The sequence below is a fragment of the Marmota monax genome, unplaced genomic scaffold, assembly GCF_021218885.2.
Source record: "Marmota monax isolate L192 unplaced genomic scaffold, Marmota_monax_Labrador192_F-V1.1 WCK01_AAM20220418_F8-fsc00148, whole genome shotgun sequence".
Taxonomy (NCBI): Eukaryota; Metazoa; Chordata; class Mammalia; order Rodentia; family Sciuridae; genus Marmota; species Marmota monax.
The window spans coordinates 3,659,518-3,684,647 of record NW_026693034.1 but is presented as its reverse complement, the minus strand read 5'-3'; the positions used below and the strand labels follow the sequence as shown (position 1 = coordinate 3,684,647).

The window sequence follows — 25,130 nt, the reverse complement described above, 5'->3', positions numbered from 1 at the left end:
GTAAGCACTACATGAGTGTTTGTAAAATAGAATATAAATTTACTCCCTAAGGAGGTTGTTTGCTAAAAGGTGGGCTCAGAGCCCAAAATGTTCATTTGAAGTAGCAATCCTTCACAAATTATATTTTCTTTTATAGGTACAGGTATGAGGAACTTTAAATAGCAGGAGATCTGCGGAGGAAGGGCCCATTTGAATATGCATGCCCACGCGCTGACAGCTTTATGGGCCCCGAGGGCGATCTGAAAACCAGCGCATCCAGAAGCTGGAGCGCAGACATGCTCGGATGGATCAGCCCCACGGTAAACAAGAGGAGATTGCCAGGTGGAAGTCTCTGTTTGCAGAGGATTTATAGTTTGCCCCAACTAAGTCCTTACAGTCACAGGTTAATGAAGGAGAGATGTGAATGATTTTAAAGATGCACGTCCCGGAACAGGCAGGAAGGAGGAACAGTGGTGATCTGTTTCTAAATACCCACATTTATAGTTGCTGCTCATGGAGACACCCATTACCAGGAACACCATCCAAATGGCAAGCTCTAGCTTAAGGTCTCTGTGTTGTTTTTTTTTCCTCCACTTAGAACACTGCAGCTGGCCCATGCCATGGTTGTTGGATGCGGTTTACTCTGAACAGCCTCTCCTGGGCCTGGGGACCTCCACCCTCCTCCTTCACCCACAGACATTCCCAGGCCCATTCTGTGGCTAGGCCCTGCTTCGCCCTCAGTGCACAGTCTACGGCAGGGGAAGGGGAAGACACAAGACCCTGTCACCCTCTCAGTCTCACCTTTTTGAAGCCACCCTGAACTGACCCTGACCCCGACTCTAAGAAGGGATGGCTGCTCCCTGTCCACAGGTCTCCAGAGCACGGATCACATTTACCTGCCTGTCTATACCACAGGGCTCTTGAGTTTTTCAAGAGTTCAGTAAGTATCTGTCGCTCTCATCCATCCACCCACTCACCCACCCATCCTCGTGTCCTGGGTCCCTCTGGGGCCTCGACCGTGCAGGCTTTGGGTAATGACACACCATTTCACTTAGTGCTTATTACAAGCAAGTCGCTGCTCCAAGGGCCTTGAATGTGGATTCAATTGTGGAAGGTTTTTCCTCTTAAAAAATAATTTTATGCTATAAGAGACCAAAGACAAAAATACAGACTTATAAGCCAAGTATTGTTTAAATCCACTGAAATTAAGGCAGCAGGAGCCTGAAAGATGCCCTCAGAGTGCTCCAAGGCCCAGGTGCCTCTGGAATGGGATTTTCCAGTACCTTCTGCATTAATGCTTTGTGACTGCCAGGGGAGAAAAATGATCTCCTCCTCCACCAACACCTGGAGGCCACATTTTATTTTAAGTGCTCCATCATAGCTCCAGAAAGTGTGTGCATTTTTTATAAAAACATTTTGAAATATTGATACAGAATCTCAACACTGAACGATTTATTTAGGGATCCATTTACACTCAGAAATGGGGGGGGCATGTCATACCAGAATAATTTCTTTCTGAATTAATAGAAGAAAATGTTCACTTTTATTCTTATTTCTGCCTTTCCAAAATTAGCCTGTTCAGCATTTTATACTTCAGTTATAATTCGCTGAGCTATTTATCCACATCAATATTTACACCGTGATCACGAGTGGAAACGAAAAATTTGGCAGTTGTTAACGCATCCACTCTTTCTCAACTGTGGGTTGTTTTTCTCATTTGTATTGTGTTACTAAATATCTCAATAAATCAATGATGGAGAAAAGTATCTCTACAAATTAGCAGGAAAAATAACATTATGGAACTATTAGCAATAATGAGATTTGTGCAGCTGATTTCCATGTAGCAGGAGGACTCCGGTGCCTGGACTTTCAACTCAATCAACCCTGGAGAGGACAGCAGGTTGGGAGAGAATCCCAGGCACACAGAGCAGACGACTCTGTCACCCAGGTGTGGCTCACCCCCGAGATTCATAGGAGATCCCAGCCTAGCCCTCCTCCGGACTCAGCCAGCTGCTGGGGCGCCATCACAGGGATGGCTGGAAGGGAGGGGTCACAACCCTAGAGAGCAGACGCCCAAGGATGATGCCGGGGTGGTTGGCTCCCAGAGGACTGATCCCCCTGGATAATCGGTCCTCAGATGATTGATCCTTGGACAACTGTTCCATGATTGATTCCCATGTGATTTGGATGATTGATCCCTTAGGCAATTGATTCCTGGATTGATCCCCAGAGGACCGATCCCAGCGCCAAGCTTCCTGCTGGGGCCAGAGCTTTAAACCTCCTGAGGCAATATCTACCTTCGGACCAGACTCCTCCACTTGGTATCTGGGGAAGCTCGGGAGGTCCGCACAGTACAGTTAGCTCATCCCACCTGTCGGCTGGGCCCACCCTTCCCTTCCTGGCTACTTTCCTGGGAAAGAACACTTTCCCAGAGTCTTGCTACTGAGTCACTGTTGGCACATCCCACCACCAGGCCTTAAGCAAGTAGGGGGACCACTGAGCACATACCCTAGGTAAGCCCCGCCATCATCACAAGCCTACACCTTGTCAACCTCAGGAACAGAGCAAATGAGCAAAAGAGCACCGACGTGCATGGCTTTGGCGCTCAACAGGATGATTTTTCTTTAAAGAACATAGGCTGTTTGTCTTTGCTTCTGTTCTTGTGCTATTTGTCTGCTAAAAGAAGGGAAGTGGCTAATATGGAAGATTCCGGAAAAAGAAATCTTTTCTGGTACAAATAGGTTTTGCTCCCCGAGACCACGCTTGTTCCTAGCAGACAGAATGTGTCCGCGTTTATCTCTCAGTGCTGACATCTTACCAATGGCAGGAGGCACATCTGTTCCCAGACAAAGTCCTGATGGGCCCGGACACATGGTCTCCTCTTTTCTGAATTGAGTCAGAGCCCAGCGCAGCCCATCCGAGGGGACGTCGCTGAATGTATCCCTCCAACGACCTGGGACTGTGCTGTGCACCGCAAGTACTAGGGCAGATGCCATGTCAATACAAAAGTCTGATTTCATGGACAATTAAGCAGTGTCTCCACGCTGAATGACACTGTCAGTCACCGCCTGAGATTTCTGGTTCCATTAACTCACACAACCAACAACCTGACTGTCAGCCCGTAGCTCTGAGCAAATGGAGGCCTGTTGGTTGTTTATTTCTTAAATGCTGCCATTTCTCTTTATATAAATGGTTGAGCCAGGTCAGAAATTTAACTGGAGCAGGTGGGGCTTAGATACAAAACTAAGGACACCTGATTATCAAAACACCTTTTAGCTCACTCAAGGCAGGGACAGCACGTGACGCATGTCTGTGCGCAAAGCCTGGCCTGTGATGGAGAAGGATCTGGAAAGGAGTCAGAGGTTGACACACTGTCAATGGACTTGGCCACCAGAGGGGAACAGCGGTGGGGGCCCGACGCAGAGCCTCGGCTGTGTCCTGGGCAGCTTAAAACCTCTGTGGGTGTCAAACCTTCAGATCCTTCTGATTCAACTGAAAAGGCCCATCACCAAAGACCTGAGGAGGGACCTGGGAAGGGCCCAGGAGGACTAGAGTGGACAGCCCCCACTTCTGGTCTCTGGGCCAGAGACATCATCTGTGCAAAAGGCAAAACAAAGTCTGCCTGCACTGGGAACGTCCTAAATATGTATTTCATGGCTGCTCTGGAGAGGAAAATATATTTATAGTTCCTTTAGTACCATTCCAGTCTATTGTGTAAATATGTAAATTAGGCTTCGTGATCTACACAGTAAAATGCCTTGGAATAATTTGCGTAAATAAATCTTCTGCATCTGCCCACCGCGGGGCTGCTGCTGCCTTCCAGAGGGAACCTCGGGCACAGCCAAGAAGTGACCCAGTTGGCTGGCCAGCCTGATGGAGCCTGATGGCTGTGTCCTGGGGCTACACTCAGGGACCACCCTCCCCGCAAAGATGAGGGGCTTGGTGTCCCAGCCTGATGCTAGTTTCAATAGTTGCTGTTCAATTTGTGTCTCAGCGATATGGAGACCTCTTGGGAATTTGCAAGGGTGAGTGAGAGGATATGGACAGAGGAGGGAGAGGCTGACGGCCATCTGCCCAGGCTGTCTGGGCTGCGGGTCACCCCCTGAGCAGCAGCCGCAGAGCTGGTAAACTTCTTATGTCCATGGGGCAAGCAAAGATGTAGCTGGGAGGAGACATCAGGCCGAGCAGGCCACCTGGGTCCCAGGGGCTCCTATCACAAAGGACTTCGGTCTTCCCAGATGCCAGCAGGAGGGCTCTGTCCATGTCCCCTCCTAATAAAACCAGGGCCTGCAGTGCCTTCACAGACCACTCCCTGCCTAGAGAATGTCTCAGTGGAGAGCTTTGGTGGACAAAATGAGAAGATACAGCATTTAATGTTTTGTGTAATGAGGCCTGAAATCAATGACAGCTGAGACCCAGGACCCCCGGGCACCAGCGAGGTGTTTAAACACTGGCAATCCATAAAGCCTCATGCTCCACCCTGAGATGCTGCTGGCCTGAGTCGCAGAGGGAGGGGCGTCTTTCACAACTTTCAAGGAAAAAACCTCAGGCTCAGAAGCTCACTCAGGTTCAGTTAATGATCCGAAAGGGGAAATCACAGGCAACCTGCTTTCAAATGCCCAGTAACAAAACAGAAGAGGAAGCACATCTTTAGTGTTCATTGAGAAAGATGGTGTCTTCCAGGTCAGTTTCTTGTCATGTCTTGGTCCCCTTGGGTCCATTTCACATCCTGGCACAAGCCCCGCTGAGCAAGACCTCCAGCTGACATCAGAGGCTTCTGCACGAGGCTGGGGCCCAGCGTGAAGTCTGAGCAACAAGCCAATTAGTTCTCCTGCACTCTGCTTTCCCCAGGCCTGGAAGCTGCATCTAGCCTGCAGGCATCCTGCTTCCAGAATGAGGGCGGACAATGAGCACCTGCAACTTGAGGAGAAATTAAATGGCTCCCCAGGCAAGTGTGAGAACCAAGACTTCACCATTTGGGGGGAAGTGTCATGGTGGGGTCACAAGAGCGGAGATGCCGAGGCCAGGCATCTGGTGATGTGTTATATCCCCCACCACTGATCTCTGACACAGGGAAGTTCTTTTCAAAGAGACACTGGTGCTCTTGACTGAACAGTGTGAGGCCATTCACATCTCTTATTATTATAATCATCATTTTAGATTGAACTTTCCATTCTGAGGTCCTTGGAGAGTCCCATGTTGTTATAAGAAATAATACAGAGGGGTCCCACATATCCAGCTTCCCCAGGGGTAACATTTGGCAAAATAGCCAGGATGTCGTCATGATGCAGTTGAGGACAGAACATCTCTGGAGCCCTTGTAGGGCCAGGTGGCCACTGGGAGTCTTCTACAGCAAGGAGATAGTGCTTGGTGGGGAGGCAATCATTAGCAGGACTCTGGTTTTCTAGTGCAGGATTCTTAACCTGTCCTTGGTTCTGTGTACTCCTTTGACTCTTAAGGATATCTTTACAGAATAGCTTTAGTTGCTTAAAGTTAAAAAGGAAACCAATGACATGGGTAATGTGTCAGTTACCTAGAGGCATTGGAAGCTCCTGGTGACCTCTGTCTCCTGGCTAGTGCTGGGGGTGGACTGTGGGTATTTTCTTTGCATTGCTTGTTTAGCTATGTGACTCTTTGGAAGCTGGATTTAGATGACCTGAGACCACCGTTGTCCCAGGGCAACTCGGGAGTCTATGCTTCTTCACAAGCTCATTGATTAAGAAGGCTTAGCAGAGTCAACCAACAGCTATAATTTCAAAGTTATGGGGAGTGAAATGATTCTGTGAACACTGGGTGTCCTGTGATAGTGTCGGGGTCCTGCTGCGACTCAGGAGGTTGCTCACCTGCCACTACCTGTTGAACTATGCCTCCCCCAAACCACAAATTCAAGTCGAAGTCATGACCTCGATACCTCAGGATGGCCTTATTGGGAAACAGGATCACCACAAACATATTAGGTCAACATGAGTTTGCAGTGGGGCAAGTCCCTGACTCAACATTGACCAGAGTTCTTCTAGAAAGGGGAAGTTTGGACGGGGACACACATATGAGGAGAAGGCCCTGTGAAAAGGAAGACAAAGATGGCTGACGCATCTCTGAGCTAAGGAGCCCCCAGGATTGCCAGTGACTACCAGAAGGTAGGAGAAAAGCAGAGGACAGAGCCTTCCTCAAGACCTGAGAAGCAACCAGTCCTGCCAACACCTGATTGGACATCCTCCTTTGGAGGTGCGAGATAATATGCTCCTGTTGTCTAAGCCGCCCTGTTTGTGGTACTTTAGTACAATCCTAACAAACTAATGTACCTCCATTCATAACTGACAGAAATGCTAAATTTCAGTTAGATGTTGATTAAAATGTGTTTCCCCCACCTTTCAAGTTCATGGATCTCCTTAATTCTATCCATGAATCTTGTTCATTAGTTCATTTTCCATTTCTATAGCAAAATGCCTCAGAGTGGGTACCTTATAAAGAAGAGAGCCTTCTCTGGCTCACAGTGCTGAAAATTCAAGAGCATGGCACCAGCGTCTGCTCAGCCCTGGTGAGGGACCCCTGCACCACAACATGGCAGATGACAACATGGCGGAGCACATGTGGGAGGAAAAGATCACATGGTGATACAGGAAGCCAGAGAGTACAGAAGGGCCAGGCTTGCTTTTTATAACAGTTCACTCTTGCAGAAACTAACTCACTCCGAGAGACTAACATTAACTCTTTCTGAGGGTAGCACTGCTCAGCTTCCACAGGGCCCCACACTGGGGACCAAGCTTGTAACACATGACTCTACTGACCTGAGGGTGAATGACTATATGGGACTCTATGATAGCTCAGAACGGAAGGTTCAATTTAAAATGATGATGATAATAATAAGAGACATGGGTGGCCTCACCCCATGCAGTCAAGAACACCAGTGACTTAAGAGCTTCCTGGTGCCAGAGATCAGTGATGGGGAATGTAATCCATCACACACTCAAACCAACACAGCAGATCCCAAGGTGGGCCAGGAGAACTCACAAGCCACCTTTCGAACACATGCTCTCCCTAGATTTGGGAGAGAAATGTTTGAAGTATGTCCCTAATTCAAGGAAGCCCCTGTCCCTGGCTACCTCACAGCCTCCGCAGCCCCCGAGGCCCAGAACTTACTAGGACATTCCTCAGAGTCCTCATCAAGCTTTGAAGGTGCTCTTGCATGGTGGAGGGCTGGGTGGCTGTTCCAGGAGCCACCTGCTGACAGAGGTATGGGAGACCTGGTGGCCATGGAAGGTCCCTAGTAACTCCTGATCCTTCACCAGCTTGGGATACCTGTCTCCAGAAGAGGTTGAATGTTTTGCTCAGCACACACCATCAGGTCAGTAGGTCTAAACGTATGCATTTAGAGCCAAAGAATTTTTCATGGTGCTTTTCAGGTAGAATTTCTCTTTGGAAGTTTCTAGAAACTAGTTATGTCTAACTAGTAATCTTTTAAAAGCAAGCTGTTGGGGGAGGAGGAAAGAAACTTCTCTGACACAGTAATGGATGTAACTTTGAGGATCTTTCCTCTTGGTCTAATAGCCTTTTAAAATATTAGACTAAAATGGCTCCTGATGCTTAGTCTGCCGGCAGAGGGCTTGACAGCTCCTTCCCGAATGCATTCCTGGAACATTACCTGTTTTCATGCTCAGATGTTCTTGATTAACTGTACAATCATCTGAAGGTCATGGTGAAGCTGCTCAGTGTTCTCCACGTTTGGTGGTAACCTCCAGCTCCCAGCAGTAATATTCAACTCAACCCATCAGAAATTCACTCTGGATAATGTCCACCCTTCTTATTAAAGCAGAATGGAACTCTTATACACTATTGGTGGGAATGTAAATTAGTATAACCTCCATGGAGAACAGTATGGAGGTTACTTGAAAAACTTATAATAAAACTACCATACAATTCAGCTATCCCACTCCTGGGTATATAGCCAAAGGAAATGAAGCCAGCTTATGAAAGAGACACCTGAATGCCTGTGTTTATTGCAACACTCATCACAATAGCCAAGATATGGAATCAGCCTAGGTGCTGAATATATAAAGAAAATGGTGTGCATACCTATACACTACGGAGCAGTATTCAGCCATAAAGAAGAAAGAAATCCTGCTACTGGCAGCAAAGGAGGTAGAAGAGGAGGACAGCATGTTAACTGAAATAAGCCAGACAGAGAAAGACGAAACAAAGAATCAAGCTAAAAATAGAACAGTGAGTACCAGGAACTGGAAGGGCGCGGCAGGTGGGTGAAGGTGGAAGAGGGGATGAGTGGTCAGTGTCCACTGTCTACCTGTGTGGCATTATCACACTGGATCCCTTTTCTATTTTAATCAATATATGCTGATTAAAAAAAAACACACACAAGTCAACAAGATTAAAATGAAGCAGAATGGAAGGAGGGGGGAAGAGAACTCTTTGGTTGGATAGGGCAGGAAATGGGTCTCAAACCTCATTTTTGGAAGCCTCAGAGGTGAAGCAGACGATGTGCCAGGTTCACTGTTAATAAGGATCGGCACGATTATCAGACGCGAGCACAGCTCTTTCCACAGGTTGCCAGCATTAGACCCCTGAGATGAGTCCCTGAAAACATCCCAAATCTTCCTGATGAGCTGAAATTTCTGAAGTGCCCTTCAGGCCTCACCTACCTATTTCTGAGAATGACAATTATCCTTCTCCTCAGAGTCACGGGGCTAGAGCATCATGAATCGAATGCCCAGGAGGTTAATAACATAGCTGTGGTTATGAGGACCCAAGCAGGGGGTGAGAAGTAAGCCCCTCCTCCAGCACATAGCCCCTCAGTCCCACCCTGCTGGGGACACACAGAAGAGAAAGAGGCAAGGGGTCCCTGTTACCCAGACTCCTCCAGTTTGCCTTCAGCTTGGCTGCAAACCCCTCCCTTGAGCAGCCCACTAGGCCCCACAGCCCCTACCTGAGGGCCTGGCCTCTATGACGTAGCCCGTGGTGGGTGTGTGGCCTGCAGGGCCCTCTGTCCACTGCAGAGTCAGTGCAGAGGCAGATTTGGTGACCAAGATGTCTCTAGGAGAGCCTGGGGACCCTGCAGGAAGAAAGGAATGGTTAGACACGGGCCCTGGGGGTTCCTCCTCCCTGGGTGTGGGGAGATGTGTCTAGTTCTCCCAGGTGGCTTCTTGGCCTCATGGGAAAACTGCAGACTGTCTGAGGATGGAAGGAGGAGAGGCAGGCAGTGTGCCCGGCACTTAGCGGTGCTTCCTAAATGTTGACTCTGATGCCATACCTATCCAGTGCCTAAACCAGGTCAAAGAGTTTACTAAGCGGGACGTTACATGATCCTTCTTTATGACATGTGAAAACTTTTAATTGTGTTTATTTCAAAAACTGAATTAATGTCAGGTATGGTGGTACACATTGGTAATCCCAGCAACTGAGGAGTCCACGGCTGGAAGATTACAAATTTGAGGTCAGCCTCAGTAACTCAGTGAGGTTCTAAGCAACTTAGCAAGAAGTCTCAAAATAAAAAATAAAAAGGGCTGGGGATGTGGCTCAGTGGTAGAGTTCCTCTGGGTTCAATCCCTAGTACCAATAAATAAATAAAAATTAAAAAGTTGAATTCACTTATTTTCTTTGGTTTCCCCAGAAAACAAAACATTTCTATGCTTAAGGTCTAAGAACTTGTTCACCTATACATGACAATCCACCTGCTGAAGTTTGCGATATCACCAGACTTTCATGCTACCTCAGCATCCCCAGCTCTGCAGACCAAAACATCTCTGCTGAGATGGTAGAAAACCCCCACCAGGACAGACCAGCAGGTGGAACTGAAATTTCAATTCACACTCAGCCTTCTGCCTGCGGAGCCCCACTTACCCTCCGCTGGCCCAGCGGTGACATTGGCTTGGAGCTCAGGTCCATAGGTAATGGTCCGTGCTTGGACGCGGAAGAAATAGGTCACTCCTTTTGTGAGGTCCCGCACCTTCAGCCAGCGCTGCCAGTTCCCCTTTACGTCCACTGTCACCACCTTGCTCACCCCTAGAGGGTCCAAAGGCAAAGGAAAAAAGGGGCTGAGCTTGGAGAAGCAATGAGCCCATCAGATCTGTTGTGATAGCAGGGAAAACAGCCCCTGCGGTTAGCTAAGGAAGTATTTCTTATAATTAGGAGGAGTTTAAGTGGTGATCATGGCCAATTTTCAGCACAGATAAGTGTAATTAGAGTTTAAACTTGATAAGTGGTGCTGAGGAGGGAAGGAACAAAGCCGACAGACAGCAGGAGGTGGCCGACCTCACAGAGAGTCACAGGACTACCTGTGGGCAGCATGGGTGGGGAGCCGGCACCCCATGGGCCCTGAGCTGTACAAAGTCCTGTGTCACTCATGTAGGTGGCCATAAGCCTCCTGACTTAATCACCAGGGGTAGGAGAGTATGGAAGGGATGGAGGAAGACCATCAATAAAGTTAAATGGTGGGCTTCCACCCAAGGCTCTGCAGTCTGACTGGGTTGGCCAACCCAGGGCCTGTAGGCCTCACAGCCCAAGAGAACAGCCGTATGTCTTGGAGCAAGGATGAAGACGTGTTTATTTATCACTGCCTGTTTTGATGCTTCCATTTAGAGAACTATGACAAGAGTTCTTATTCATAAATATGTAAACAAATAAATAATGCAAAGTGTTGGTCGTATTAAGTACACGAATCCCCCATTATCCATGGGATGTGTCCAAAGACCACCAGTATATCCTGAAACTGTGGATAGTATCAAACCCCAGGTATTTTCCTAGTATCCTGCAGCACTGCCACTTAGTATGAGAATTAATCTGTCCCTCATGTTTTATGCCCATGCCTCCTTTGCACCATTGCTTTCGTACTTTGAGGCTATCACTAAGTAGCATAGGGTTACTTGAACACAAATACTGTAACACTGTGACAGTTGATTTGATAACCGAGACCATTATTAGGTGACTAACAGGTGGGTAGCACATACAGTGTGGATACACTGAATTAAGGGCTGATTCACATCCTAGCCAGGGCAAGGTAGGATGGTGTGAGATTGTGCCACACTGCTCAGAATGGAACACAGTTTAAAACTTACAAATTGTTTAGTTCTCAAATTTTCCATTTATTATTTTCAAGCTGCAGTTGGCTTTGGTTAATGGAAACCATAGAAAGCAAAACTGTGGATAAGGAAGATTACTGTATAATTAGAAAATTGAGATTTAACATTTAGGGGAAGGATAAATACTGAAAATTAAATAAATTTAGCATTTTCCAGAAGGGAAAATGGGGTCCTATGGTTAAGTAAGTTTGAAAATGGTGCCTTTTTTTTTAAACTAGTTAATCAAGTTCCTGACCACAGATTTCTCAGAGCTCTGGGTGGACTAATATCTACTGGGCAGTTGTTGGAGGAGGAGGTAAGGATGCTGCATTTCCATGCCTTACTGCTCAGCAGAACTGCTTCCCATGGAGCACAGGGAAGAGGTGCACTTGGAGGACCATGCCTCCTGCCCTGGGTCCAGCAGCCCACCCTGGCATTCCCCAACACAGCACTCCAGGTGCTGGCCTTGGTGCAGAGGACATGTGGTAGAGTTCAACACCTCTCTGAGGTTCTGTCTGCCTTTTAGCTGGTTCACTGGTTTCATATTATGCTTTCTATAAAACATTTATTCTGCTAAATCATTTTCTTCCAAATTATTTTAGTGTATCTTCACTGTTTTTGATTGACCCTCCAAAATGGGGTTTTCTATAGAAAAATGGGGCTTCTTTTGCCCAGAGAGCCTGACCCCAGCCTTATATATGCTGCTCCAGAAAGAGGATTCAAGGACAACCACCCACAACCCTAACTGTCATCTGCAAATGAAAAGGGTCCTGTCAGATGTAGAGTTATTCTGGTAGCAATTCTTTTTTTGGTTGTTTAAAAATGCCTTCATTCTCCCTAGAGCAAAAACAAACCCATGTACAGATTTTGTAAATTCTATCCCACTAGGAGGTAGAGCCAGTCTGGCCTTCCCTCCGTCTCAAATGTGTCAGAATTTTATTTACTTAGTCAATTTTTAAGCCATGCCCTGCACTATAAAGCCTCAGGGTGCGATCCCATAAAATACTACTGTTTAAAACATTTTTAAAAACATAAAAATAGCTCTGCCGTAAAACCAGATGCCCAAGAACATCATGGCTCAGTGCTCAAATGGCACAGTGTTCTAGGTGGTTCTGTGCTCTAGAGGGCGTGTGGGTGGGTGGCATGGTGCTCCTTGCAGAGACCAGGGACTGGTCAGGGATGGCCTCGGGCTGCATCTCCACACACAGGTTTGAGCCAGGTCTGCTTTCCTGAGGGGGTGGTCATCCTGGTCACTGCCTGCCATTGTCTGTAAATGACAGGTCTGAGCATCCCACCAAGAAACACCAACAGATGAGATTGCTATTGGACAGCTTTTTTGTATTTTCAAAAAAGCAATCATTACCATAAATTGAAAATTTTTGTTTCCAAAACAAACTTCAGGTAGATAGTTTACAATTGTGCACACATGCATGTAAACGTATCTCTGCCAATCTTCACAAGAGAATTGCCATTGTGCAGAGAGTGAATATAACTGTAGTCTCAAACAAAGCCTCCTGGTGTTCATTACATCTGCAAGCATGTCTCTGAGAAATGTTTAGCTTCTACGAGGCATTTTAAAACATTAAAAAATCATAGAGAGATCAGGTTACTACTTTCCTAGTTCCCTGTTGGAAATCCAGAATCCAAGAGATAAGGGGTGAGGGTGGGGTTTCTCCAAGAGAGCCCATGGAAAGGCACACCTGTCCTGGGATCCTGGCCTCCCAGTCCCTGACCAGCTCAAGGGGGAGCTGACCAACAAGGGGAGAGACTGACCAGGGTGAGGAGACTTGGGACAGCTTGGGCAGAGTAAGGCGGCGAGGACACCAGATGATATGACCTTCTGAGGTCCAGGAAGCCGCTCTGCTTTTCAGCAATCATTGCCTTCTGCCCATCCGCCTCTTGACCATGACCCCAGCCCCTGGCAACCCGGTGCTTTTCAGCTGCATCACAGCATCATCTTATATCCTGCCTTTTCCAGCCCCCGTAGTCAAAATGCCCAGCGTGCCTGAGGGCAGAGAGGGGCCATGGGGACAAGGGTTTCTGGCTCCAAGGCTTTGCCAAGAGCTGGTCCTCTCTGAAATCTGCAGTCAGTCAGTAGGAGCATCCGGAGAGCTGGGGGTTTGGAGTGAGTCCTCAGTCTGTCACTTACTCCTGTGCCACTGGCCGAGGCCCTCAGTCTCGGAGGAGTGCTCAGTTTCCCTGTCTGCTCCGAGGCCGACACATCAGACGCATGGGAAGGATCCACATGGGTTCTGTCGTTGAAGAGCACACTAACTTATAGGACCTTTGTGATCTATGGAGTCCTTGTCCACTGTCCCTCTTACACATGACTGTGGGTAAAACCATGCCCCAAACTAGTGGCTTAAAAACTCGCCATTGGAATTAGCTGTGCTCCTGCTGGCTGATCCGGGTGGGCACGGGTCTGTGTCTGGATCTCAAGGTCAGTTTCAGCTGGGGGCGGCTGAGACCCTGTGGTCTCCTCCACATCCTATCAGTTGAGGCAGTGAAGACACCGGAGTTCTCTCGGCAGGCCAGCGCTGGCGCGTCCGCATGGCAGCAGAGTCCCCAGGGCAGCAGAAGGACGGAGGGCTTCCCACGAGCGGACTCTGTGATCTCTGCCTGCCTCGTGATCACTGATGTCCACTGGCCCGAGGAAGTGTAGGCAGTGCTGCCGAGGTGACAACAGGGCTGCCTGCCCATGGCCCACCTGGCCCTCAGGGCTCTTCCTGAGTGGCTGCTGCATGTGCCTCTGGACAGGGTGCACTCATGGCAGGCCAGATTCAGTCCCACTTGCCATCTTCTGTGTCCCGTGGCTGCAGGATGTGGTTCACAGGCAGGCCTGGGACTGGCTCCTCTAGGGTCCTAGAAGGAACTGCTAGCCCAGGCAGGTGAGTGACTGAGTCTTAGAAGCTCTGCAGGCACCGAGGTGGGGGTGGGGGCTTCCCCTGAAGAGCACAGGGCCACCAGGTGGTGCTGGGAGGGGTTGGTGAGCTCTGTTCCCAGAGAGCAGCCTGTCCACGGCCTGCCGGGAAAGCCAGGAGAAGTCTTCGGCTGAAGCAGGAGCAGCTGTGGGCTGGGCTGGCCTGTGGAGTGGAGGAGCCTGGCGGGGCCCTTTGACTTGGTAAGAGTCGCTGCTTAGAGGCAGAGCTGCCTGCAACAGAGCTGGGGCTGGACCCTTCCTGCCACTCTCAGGGATGGGCAGCTAGGCCCTGGGTTAGCCGTGGTAGATACACAGGAATCAGGAAGTCAGGACTGTGCCCAAGCTACAGTGGCTCCGAATCTGGGAATCCTGGTTTGTTCTTGAGCTGTCTGTGCTGAGAGTCCCGCGTTTGCAACCTGTGGAGTGATGGGGAGCCAAGCACCAGAGAGCTGTCCCTCCCGGCTCCAGCTTCGAGCTTCGGAGCACAAAGCCCTCAGGGCCAAAGCCAGGATGACAGGCCTAGGAGCCAGCCAGTCCTTGTCAACAGACAAGAGATAATTCCCGAGAAGGACGGTCTATGACTTGTGAAAAGAGGCGAGATGGTGGTAACTGAGTTATCCTACCCACTGTCACTCGGAGGAGTGACAACCCCACACATGGCATGTAGCTGAGATTGTCTGGAACGTGACATGATTGAGTGCACCCTCCCCGAGCTCCATCTCTGGCGCCCTCCGTCACACTCGCCTTCAGGAACACAAGCGCTTGGCATCTTCTCCCCATCACAGGTTGTCTAGAGCTGGGCTCTAGTGTCAGATCCCACCTTCCTCATCATCCTCGAAATTCAGGTTTGGGGCAAACAAACCAAGGGTTCTGGGCCCAGTTTCTTGGTCTGTGAATTGGGAATCCAGGCGGCAGCTCAGGGTAGAGTTGTCATGAAGATTTATGGATGGTGAATGGCAAGGATGTGGCGCAGTGCCCAGTTCATAGTGACTGCTCAGTAAACCAACCCACGCTGTGAGTGAGCCTGCAGGGCATTTCTACAGGGGAACATGGCAAGCCACCAATGTGCCACACACTAGGAGCGCAATCCCCCAACAGCACATTCTGGAATGCCTTCGACTTTCCCGATAAGACAAAAATTATGAAAATTAATGAGAAACTGCAACTTGGTCATACAAGGGGAATCGGCAATGTGGGGTCACCTCCCTGGGAGGTTGGGGTGGGGACAGTGTGTAGAAACCAGGACCAATCTTGGCAGTGTGGAAGTGAAGCCAGAAGAACACAGTGCGCTTCGAGTCCCCGTGCCGAGTTTCTGACTGAGGAATGATCCTGGGACCCGTCTTGCCTGGAGGGCTACGGACCACGAGCTGCGGCCCAGGTGTGCATGCCAGGGGCTTTCTAGAGACCCTGCAAGGCCACCAACACAGGACAGGAAGAATGGCGAACTTATGCTCTTTTGATAAGGAAGGACTCAATTAGAATCATGAGGTTTTGACAATCATTTCTCATTATTTTGATGGCTCGGAAAAGTATTTGTAACTTGGGCTCCTTGTGCACGTGAACCAATGTACACACCGTGCATGTGTGTGTGTGCGCCTGTGTGTGCAGAGGTGTGTCAGGGAAAGAAAACACTGCCAAGCAACATGGAAATTCTCTGCTACTTCTCCCTGCAGAGTACACAGGAATGATGGGCAGGTCCCCTCCTGGACATCTGCCACTGGGTCCTTGAAGATGGCCACACCAAGGCCACCATGTTCCCAGACGGGTGCTGCGTTGTGGAAAGAATACACTGAGCAGGGACCATGCCAAGTCCACGTCCTTCTGGGGCTCTCTTTGTACTTTCAGAACCACGTTCCTGATCGCCTCCGCGGTGTTCACATCACTGTCAGACACAGCGATGATCTCAGATACATTTTGTTTTTCTTTCTCACATTTTCACATCTCTGGGATGCAGCTTAGAATAGATGACACACAAGTATTGGGCTATAGTTTATTAGGAGTATTTTTTCTTTCTTAGCATGTAATAAAATAACTATGAATCTTACATCAATGACATCTTATTTTCGATGAAATAAAATCTAGTGCTTAAATGTCCTCCTTCAAATCAAGTCCCTGTTTTATCTGAATGTGCTTATTTCAAAAGGAAACTTTTATCACTGCTTTAAATGGAGAGCCAATATTATTTGATATGCTGGTTATATTTTTTCTCCTAGACATTCAATAATCTATAATTTTTACAGTCTGTCTGTATATATTACCAGGGGAACCTGCCCTGGGCCACTGGGCAAAGACAGCTGGGCTTGACTCTGAGGTGAGAGAAATGTCATGGGCCCTCAGTGGACGTGTACACATCAGTCATCTAGTAGATGAGGGAGATGGCCGAGAAGATACCAGAGGCAGGTCTCGCTTTATCAGTGTAGGAACAGGAGTGACCGCCATGGAGTGAGAGCCTACCACTCACTCCCAGCTCCTGTCCTTGCCTCCAATCCAAGGGCAATCTATGTCTCCTTCAAAACACAGCCCTAACCCACCGCCGCTCACCTTTCCCTCCATCATCTGTCTCCTCCAGGCTCTCGTGGGCTCTGACACAGCCCCTACCTGCTCTTCCACTGCGGAGCTCCTGTGGGGTCCCTGCAACCTACTCTCCCCAAAGCCGTCTGCCCACCATCTTCTGTTTCCACCTATTCATTTTTGAGCTTTGTCATTTCTTCTCCCAAGCTCCTCTGAGTTCAAACATTCCCTCCTCACTATCCAGAGGGTCTGCTTCTGATTGATCCGGGAAGTTCTGGGGTGATCAATAATCCTCTTTTCATCCTGTGGTATTTAGACTGCAGTATTTAGCCGGGGGGATCTGGGCCTTGTGTCACTCAGGTCCTCTTGCTCCATTTCCTTCTGTGTTAGTCAGTTTTCTATCACTGTGACAAAACACCTGAGATAAAACTTAAAGAGGAAAGGTTTATTTTGGTCTATGGTTGGGAGATTTCAGTCTGCAGGTGCTTGGCTCCATCGCTGTGGACTTGTAGCGAGAAAGACCATCATGGTGGGGAAGGTGGGGAGGAGCAAAGCTGCTTATCTCGTGGCAGTCAGGAAGCAGAAAAATGGGGGAGGAGGAAGGGGCAAGGGATAAAAGATAGTCCTCAAGGGCACATCCCCAAAGACTTAGTCCTTTCACCTAGACCCCACCTCTTAATTTCTACCACCCCTCCCCCAATAATCCATTCAGCTATGAATCATCAATGGATTAATCCACTGATGAGATCAGAACTCTCATGACTCAATCTCTTCCCAGAAGCCCCACCTCTGAACACTGCTGCACTAAGAACCCAACACATGAGCCTTTGGGGGAACATTCTAGATCCAAACTACAGCACATTCCCTAGGAAAATCCAGACCTTCTCAACCAGCTCTGGCCTGCCACATGTTCCCTCATTCAGCCCAGGTCACGCAGGACACTAAGCCCTGTCTCCCCCAGGGTCTGTGAGTCCTCTGTAGGAAGGTTCACCTCAGATGTGTGTGCCCAGGTCCTTCTTGACATGCAACATCCTCATGTGCTCCTGGCTTCTTTACCTCACAGCATCAATTACCATCTCAGTTTTGCTTGTTGGTTTAATTATTTGCAAGTTGCCTCTGTACGCCTGGAATATAAACTTGCTGGACTTGTAGCCATGGTGCACTTTATGCTTTGAATATGACTTTTGCTTCTCTGCCATTGCAACTTATTTTTAAAATGGACATGTTTTTTTCTCTTCCGCTCTCCCTGCTCCCTCCTAATCTCTCCCCCTCCCTGATCTCAGGGGAAACAGGATTAACTTTCTTCCCCATCCTAGGCAGATTTATCTGTCCTTGAGTACACACCCACCATAGGAACAAAGTCATCCAGACTTTGGGGATGGTGTTTGTCATCTTTTTCACCAGAAGATCTCAGAAATGACTATCTCCCAAATTAACAAGTGAATTACAACTCAAGCAGAGAACACAGGAAGGTAGCCTTTTAGTCACCTCTTTAACAGCACCCTGTTCCTGCAGATGGGCAGAATCATAGCCTTTGGGACAAGAGTGTCCTGTGTTTCTCCTTTGCTAACAAAGCACTAAACCTTTTTTCTTCCTTTTTCTCTAAACTGTGTCCTTGGTATTGGATTGGTATTGGGGACAAGGACTGAGTTTTCGGCAACAGACTCAGGAAAACAAGGATCTCAATGCAAGACAAGGGTCTCGAGTCAAGACACTTGCTTTCCTGGGCCCATGGACTCCAGCATTCAGAACAGTGTTGGAGACACTGCAGGTACTTGATGAATGTTTGTTGAGACACAAAAGAATGACAGGGAGCACCAGAGCACTACCCTGGGACCCTGGACTCTCAATGTCTCTTCTAGGATGCGCATGATATCCAAAGGGCCAACACTGCCAACGGGGTTCCAGGTGGAGCTTGGGGTGGTCTCTATGGGCCACCACAGGGACTCAGCTCTCAGGAGGAATAAGATAGAACCGTCATGGGGTTTGGAGACTAGTTAAGGGAGCATATAACATGGTTCCATAGGGAAATCATCACATTGGACTCTGAACTTGGGGCCTATCTCAGATTAGCCTTTCCTTCCCTTTCTGAGCTTCTGGAAGACTCCATGGCTGAAAGCAAGGTCAGGTGGTAGACCTGGTACCCTCCCCAGCTCCCCCTGATCTTACCTTGGACAGGTGCCAAGGGCTCATAAACCACCCGATAGCCCTGCAGGACACCATTGGCTGCCACCGGCTCTCCCCAGGACACGTTGAGCGTGGTGGAGGTTATTTCTGAGAACGCCAAGAAGCTGGGGGCCCCAGGAGCTGGAAGAACAGAGCACAAAGTGACTCTAAAATACCTTTATGGATCGCACGTATGTGTCTGAGCCTCCACAAAGAAGAGAAAATGTTATTAGGTGTTATTTTCAACTCAGTAAAAGTCTAAATGCCACAGGATGAAAAGGAGACTCATTGATCACCTCTGAACTTCCTAGGATCAATCAGCAACACAGACCCTCCCGAGAAGAGCAGAGAAAATGACAGAGTTGAAACACAAAGGAACTTGAGAGGCGAACTGACAGAGGCCTAAAAATGAATAACAGATGGAAACAGAAAATGAAATGCAGACGGTCCACTTCCCACGACTGCTAGCCCAAGGTCCTTGTCCTGCTCTTTTGGGGAGAGGGAGTTCTGCAGTGAACACGGCCTCTCCCCACCTGGCCTCTCCCTTTTCCTGGGGACCATTCAGGATACCCTCGTGCCTCCATCTGAATCCCCGGACACTGTGGTCTCAGTGGGCCCTGCTGGGCTGACAGGGGAGTTGCTGGCAGACATGGGAGGCCAGGAGTGTGGCCAGGGTGGTGGGGGTTTGCTCACATATCTCTGCCTAGGCTGCACGCAGGTGGACATGTACGGGGCTGGCCCTGCCTGACAGGCTGGGTGGGTGCTTCATCTCCTCCACCAGCACCCTGCTGCTCAGAGGGCCTCCTGGAGCAGCAGATCCCTCTTCCCTCCCATTCTGGGTCCTTCAGTCCCATGACTACCAAGTCCTGGTGTCCCAAGGTAACCCCAGCCTCTACTTTCTGCCCTACAAATCTTTTCATGTCCTTCCATCTCAGATTTCAAAACTGGCCTCCTTGGGTGCTGGATGGGGGCAGAAGGAAGCAGCTCTTGAACTTGGGCATAGTAATCTCACAGGATGTGGGCCTGGGGCCCCTGATTAGGGGTTGATCATTTGGATAGGGTGTTAATTGGCTGAACCCACAGAATGTCAGGGAGCCCAAAGCCCTGCATCTTTGTACCCCAAAGGTTCCCAAATCTCATTTTCCTGGTCTTGGACTTCCTGGGTCTCGTTAAGGGTCTCTGAGAAATTTTTGGATCTTAATGTTAGTTCACTATTTCTTGGGGGTATCTTTGATTTCCACCACCAAAAGCCAAGACTCGCTAGGGAAGTGGCCTGCTAGCCATACACTGTACCCTCTGCATGGGGCGAGGCCTTAAGGACAGCCTTGTCAGCGTGGACCCTGTCTATGCACCTGTGCTGAGAGGCAGCTGCCAAGCTACTCCAGGGGTGCTCTATGGACCCAAAACCAGGGAGACCTAGACTTGGAGCCTGGCTTTGATGCACAAGAAGCTCGGCCCCAGGGGTCCACACAAAGGGGGTGGCTCCAATGAGAAGTTTCCAGAGGCAATGCCCTGTGGCCTGTAGGTCAGAAATGAGGCTAGACTGAGGGCAAAGCCCTTCCTTCCCTGCCACCCTCAGGGCTCAGGAGGGAACACGCGTTGCTCCACTATTAACTGTGGCTTAGTGCCACCATGGACCAGGCGAGGCCAGCTACCAGGAACCAAGTCCTGTCTCTTCAAATTCCTACTACACAAGGTGACACCAGTGACAGGAAAGGCAGAGCAAAGAGCTGTGAAACCAAAGGAAAGGGTGGTTTATTCTGCCTGGGGGTCCCCAGAGCCACCAGGGAAGTGACACAGGTTGGTGACTGAGGCCTGCAGAGAAGAAACGGCCCACTTACCAGCCTGATGGGTGCGCCCCTGCCGAGGGTCACTCTTGGGCCCGTCGCCAGCAGCGTTGAAGGCGGAGATGCTGACCATATACTTGGTGTGGCTGGTCAGGTTCTTCAGCTTCACCGTGGGCTCGGGGAGGAACAGGACCTTCATTTTCTCTGTTTCGTTCCGCCTGTCTGACTCCCAGTAGTAGATCTGTTAGAAAGGACACCGGGAAAGGGGGGGGCATGAGGAAGCTGCATGTAGGATCAGCTCCTGAGGCTGGGCCTGTGTCCTGGGCAGAGTCCTGCAGGATGGGGCATCTTCCCCCAAGGGACCAGGGGTGACTATGGGCAGGTGAAGGTCTCTGGCTGCTGATGTCATTGGGCAAAGTTTGGTGTTTCTGAGTTGCTCATCTAGACAGTGAGCGCTGCCTACTCAAACCTTTCAAGATGGGGTCTCAGGGTAGGAGGGGTTCTTTCCTTCAGTCTCCTGTTGGTGCCTAGATTATAAAGCTTGCCCTGCTGGGGCCTGTACCAGGGCCTCTGCTGGGCCCTTCAGTCTTTTGGAGACAGTCTACCTCCTGCTCCAACCTATGGAAATAACGAGCCCTCAAACTCTTCCATGTGACCACATTTTGTTCAAAATTGAGATCTAATTTTTTGATCAATGTGAAAAAATACTTTGGACATTAAAACACTAAAAAAACCCCAGGAAGTAGATCCATGTTGGACTTAGAACTGGGGTAAAACCCTGGGTTCCACTTCTTCTCAGCTAGCTTTGATGTGCTCCTAGGTGAACTTGATGCCCAAGCATAAAAGTTTGAATTGGTTGCCAGAATTACTTCCCTAGACAGCTGGCCAGGAACCACTGCCCCAGCCAGTGCCAGCTGGGCTGCCCAAAGACAACACAGGCCAGAAGATCCACCCTGGCTCTGAAGAACTAAGCCTGAGCCAGGCCCTGTGAGCGCTATACCTTGTGCAAGAGCGGCACAGAGGATGCAGGGGGCAGTGGGAGCCCAGGGCCAGTATCCCACCTTGCACGTACACAAGTCACATCTCTGCTGAAGCAGGTCCTGACACGTGAGCACCACTGATTTCTACCTGAAAGACACATCTGCTTGCAAAGCTGACCAAAGAGGATCCTTCACTCACACAGGCCTTGCTAACTTGAGATCAATATCTAAGTTCAATGTCTTTATCATTAAGGAAATGAGAAAACATATTTTGGACATACATAAATAGCACCTTGCCTCCGAGCTCACAGGACTTGCCATTGCCTCATTAATCATTGTAACAGCCCTGCCAGGGAGGAAGGTATTAATTTTCATAAAACACCTACAAGAATCATTTTTAAATGGACATTTAATTGGTCCAATAGGCATCAGGGCAGGCTAAACCATAGAATCTGGTAACTGATCAACTGGGGCTCCAGCAGGCCAGACAAGGAAATTAATTCTAGAGAAGGATGGGGCATTTTCAGGGAACAGAACAGGGTTTTCTTTTTTTTTCTTCTGAACGGTTTTCACAGCTGTCCAGGGGTCCCAAGCTCTCCTAGCAGATGAGACCTTAGCAGCCAAGAGCTCAAGGTGCCCCGGGCAAACTGACTCTGTGTAACCCACCCCCTGCCCCCGGGGCTTATGGTGGAACAGGATGCTGTCTTTTCTTTTCCTCCATCTCTGAAACATTTAGCTAATGATGACTTGGACCTCATTATGTGGTTCTCAAAGTGAGGTTCCCCAAATCCATGCCACTTGGGAACTTGTTAGAAATGTAATTCTCAGGCCCTGCCCAGACCTACTGAACTGAGGGACTTACTCAATGTCCCATAGTGATTGAGTGCACTGAGGGATGGAGAACCTGCTATTTTGAGGACACCTCATTTCCTGTCACTGTCAGCAAATCCGCTGGTGGCTCCAGAGTGGGCTCAGGAAGAAGTTGGGTTCTCTGGGCAGGCCACAGAGGCTGGAGGAGGGACAAACCCAGGCCACCTTTGGACAAGCCAAGGAACCCCCCACCTTGTAGTCACAAAGCAGCAGTAGGCCCACTTCCCACCCCAGGCAGCTTTGATCCCAGGCCGTGGTCCAGCTAGGCCTGTTCCAGATGCTCAAGGCAGCAGCTTCCCGCCTGCTGTGTATTTGCCACTGAGAAAACAGCAGGACCCAGTGAGCTGAGGGCACAGCCCTGGGGAGGAGCAGGATTCCAGCTGAAGCCCTGGGGCCTCATACCGCCAACAAGTGAGCTGGAAAAAAGAGCCATCCCATGCGTGAGAGCTTGCCTTGTAACCCTGGATGTTCCCATTCCGGCTTTCTGGGGGCGGTGGGTCCCACATGACCTCCAGCTGGCTGGCCGTGAGCGGGGTGACCTGGATGTTCTGCGGGGCCATCGCTGGAGCTGAGGAAAGAATAGCACATGATGGTACCTAGCACGTTCCTTCAGAAGCTGAGCCCCCGCCCACCCCCCAGGACTCATGCAAGCCCTAATTCCATGATGGCAGCATGGGAGATTCTGTCGGGACATTGCTCTGGCTTGGGAGACCTAGGGTACAGTCACATCCCAGCTCCAGGCTCCTGCCTCTGAAGTTAGTTCCTAGTCCTTTCATGCCAGGGGATGCTGCAAACCCTTCCAGAAAAACATACTTAAAGGCATAAAGTAACACATACAAAATTACAAAGAAGATTGATCTCACTGAGATAGAGTTACTGAGGATTTGAAAATAAACATAGGATATAGGAATCCATGGGTTCTGGGATAATGCTCAGGAGTGGTTTGATTCCAGTAGCACCTGGAGTGTGGCCAGAGATGCCTATGGCTCTGAGAGCAAGGGAGCCACAGGCACTGCTGACATTCCTCATTGGGGGAAATGCTGATTTTTGAAGAGGTTTTAGGGGAAAAAAAGATATTTGTATTGCCGTTGCAAATACAGGTGGCCCAGTGTGAAGTCTATCCTAGACCAGAAGAGTTTGGACACACAGAGGTGCTCCTCCAGGCTGATGGGACCAGCTTCCTGGGAATGTGGCTCCACATTGCTCTCTGAGGCTCTCGAAATTTGCAAGTTCTAAGCACCAAGTCATTGCCCCTTTCCCCCTCTTTCCCATGGGAGGGTCTCCTTGGGGTACCCCCTCAGTGCACATAGTATGCAGAAGATGAGAACATACCTTATATACAGAGATTTGATAAATTGTGGTATAAAGGTGTATTAAGAATTGCAATGCAAAAAATTATGAATGTAATACACTCCTCTATTGTGATGTATGTAAGAAATAATAAAGAAAGAAAGAAAGAAAGAGAGAGAGAAAGATGAGATTTCTATGGGGGACAGCATGGTTGCACCTCTAATGCAACCATCAGGGAGTTGTGAACAATGCACAGAGCACATGCACATTCTGGAACATTCCTAGTCTCTCTATATTTTGCTGGCTTCACACCATTTCTGAATTCCATGCAGAGTACTTTCTCATGATGGTCTGTTCACTGCTTCCTCCTAGGACTTACTCCCTTCTCCCATCTGGGCACTCCGGGTAGGAATCTGGGCCGTGCTGGACCCTGAGGAGCTGTGTGGAGTTATATTGGGTTCCCAGCTCTGGAAGGCCAAGCCCCCCCACCTCACTTCTTATGGCCTTGACCTGCAGACCCAAAACATAGCTGCCTTTTGATTCAGGACTGCTTGTAGGCCATAAAGAGACAACAAAACAGTCACTGTCCGAGATGTCTGGGCACCTGGGCTCTGGAGAAGCCTTCTGGGGAGAGAATGACCTCATCAATCACCCCTTCCCAGGTCCCCCTCCCCACTTTCTGCTCTCTCCCCCCAATGTAGAATAAAATAGTAATTAACACCCGCTCAGCCTGACACCAACTATTTATTTTGTTCTAACTGTGTGGTTTCCATATTATCACTGCCCACCCTGCCGTTAATGGAAATGTTAATAACCCACACCAGGTTGTTGTGACAGATGCTCAGCCTCATTATCAGAAATTCTTATTTACCGCTCCATTAAACAACAGAATCACACAAAAAAACAATTCAATCAAAACTAACTGGAGGAATTTTAACAGCCACATTAATAATCCAAAACATAAATAAAGTTAATGTCTTTTGCATGTTTGCCATCGGCAACTCTATTGCAAAATTACTGTTGTACAATTAAAATGTGAAAGGCAAAATTGAGCACGGCCATTACCCTGGTGGTGGGTTAGGACTCCCCCGCGAAACACCCCAAGGTTTTCTTTCCACAGACTTCGCTAAATCCAGAGTCCCAACAGCCCTGGACTAGGATGTCTATCAGCAGGAACTGGTAGGATCCCGTGAGCTCCGGGCAGCCCCAGTGCCTGGGGCCCGCGTGCCTCCTGGCTAGGGCTGACGCACTGGACTAGGGCCCCTGGTGCATCTTGGGCAATTGAGATGCTTCTGTGCAGCTGCCAGCTATGCTGAAGCACAGGGCTCTTGTTCCATAAAAATACTGCAGGTAACGAAGACTTTTTGTTGATTACACAAGCAGGGAAGAGAGAAATAAATGTAAACACAGAGCAAAGCCTGTCAGTTTGGGGACTTATTTTTTCTGGCTCCTGAAAGCTGCTGAGCTGCCAGCTCGACAGGAGAACTTGACTTTCAGGAAGGTCCTGCTGTTCCCAGTCCCGAATGCAAGCCTTGCCTGTTCAGTGCATGCAGCTGGG

At 49.1% G+C, this 25,130-nt stretch overlaps 1 protein-coding gene across 2 annotated transcripts in view; it reads right to left on the bottom strand.

Moving 5' to 3' along the window:
- Nucleotides 1–25,130, bottom strand: part of Sdk1 (sidekick cell adhesion molecule 1) — an 893,409-nt gene that overhangs the window by 28,649 nt on the left and 839,630 nt on the right. For both annotated transcript variants that reach the window (XM_058582451.1, XM_058582452.1), the window contains 5 exons: nt 22,735–22,850; nt 20,487–20,673; nt 18,649–18,786; nt 9,832–9,993; nt 8,918–9,043 (listed from right to left, as the gene is read on the bottom strand). In XM_058582451.1, coding sequence (XP_058438434.1) covers nt 8,918–9,043; nt 9,832–9,993; nt 18,649–18,786; nt 20,487–20,673; nt 22,735–22,850 — 729 coding nt within the window. The remainder of the gene's footprint in view (nt 1–8,917; nt 9,044–9,831; nt 9,994–18,648; nt 18,787–20,486; nt 20,674–22,734; nt 22,851–25,130) is intronic.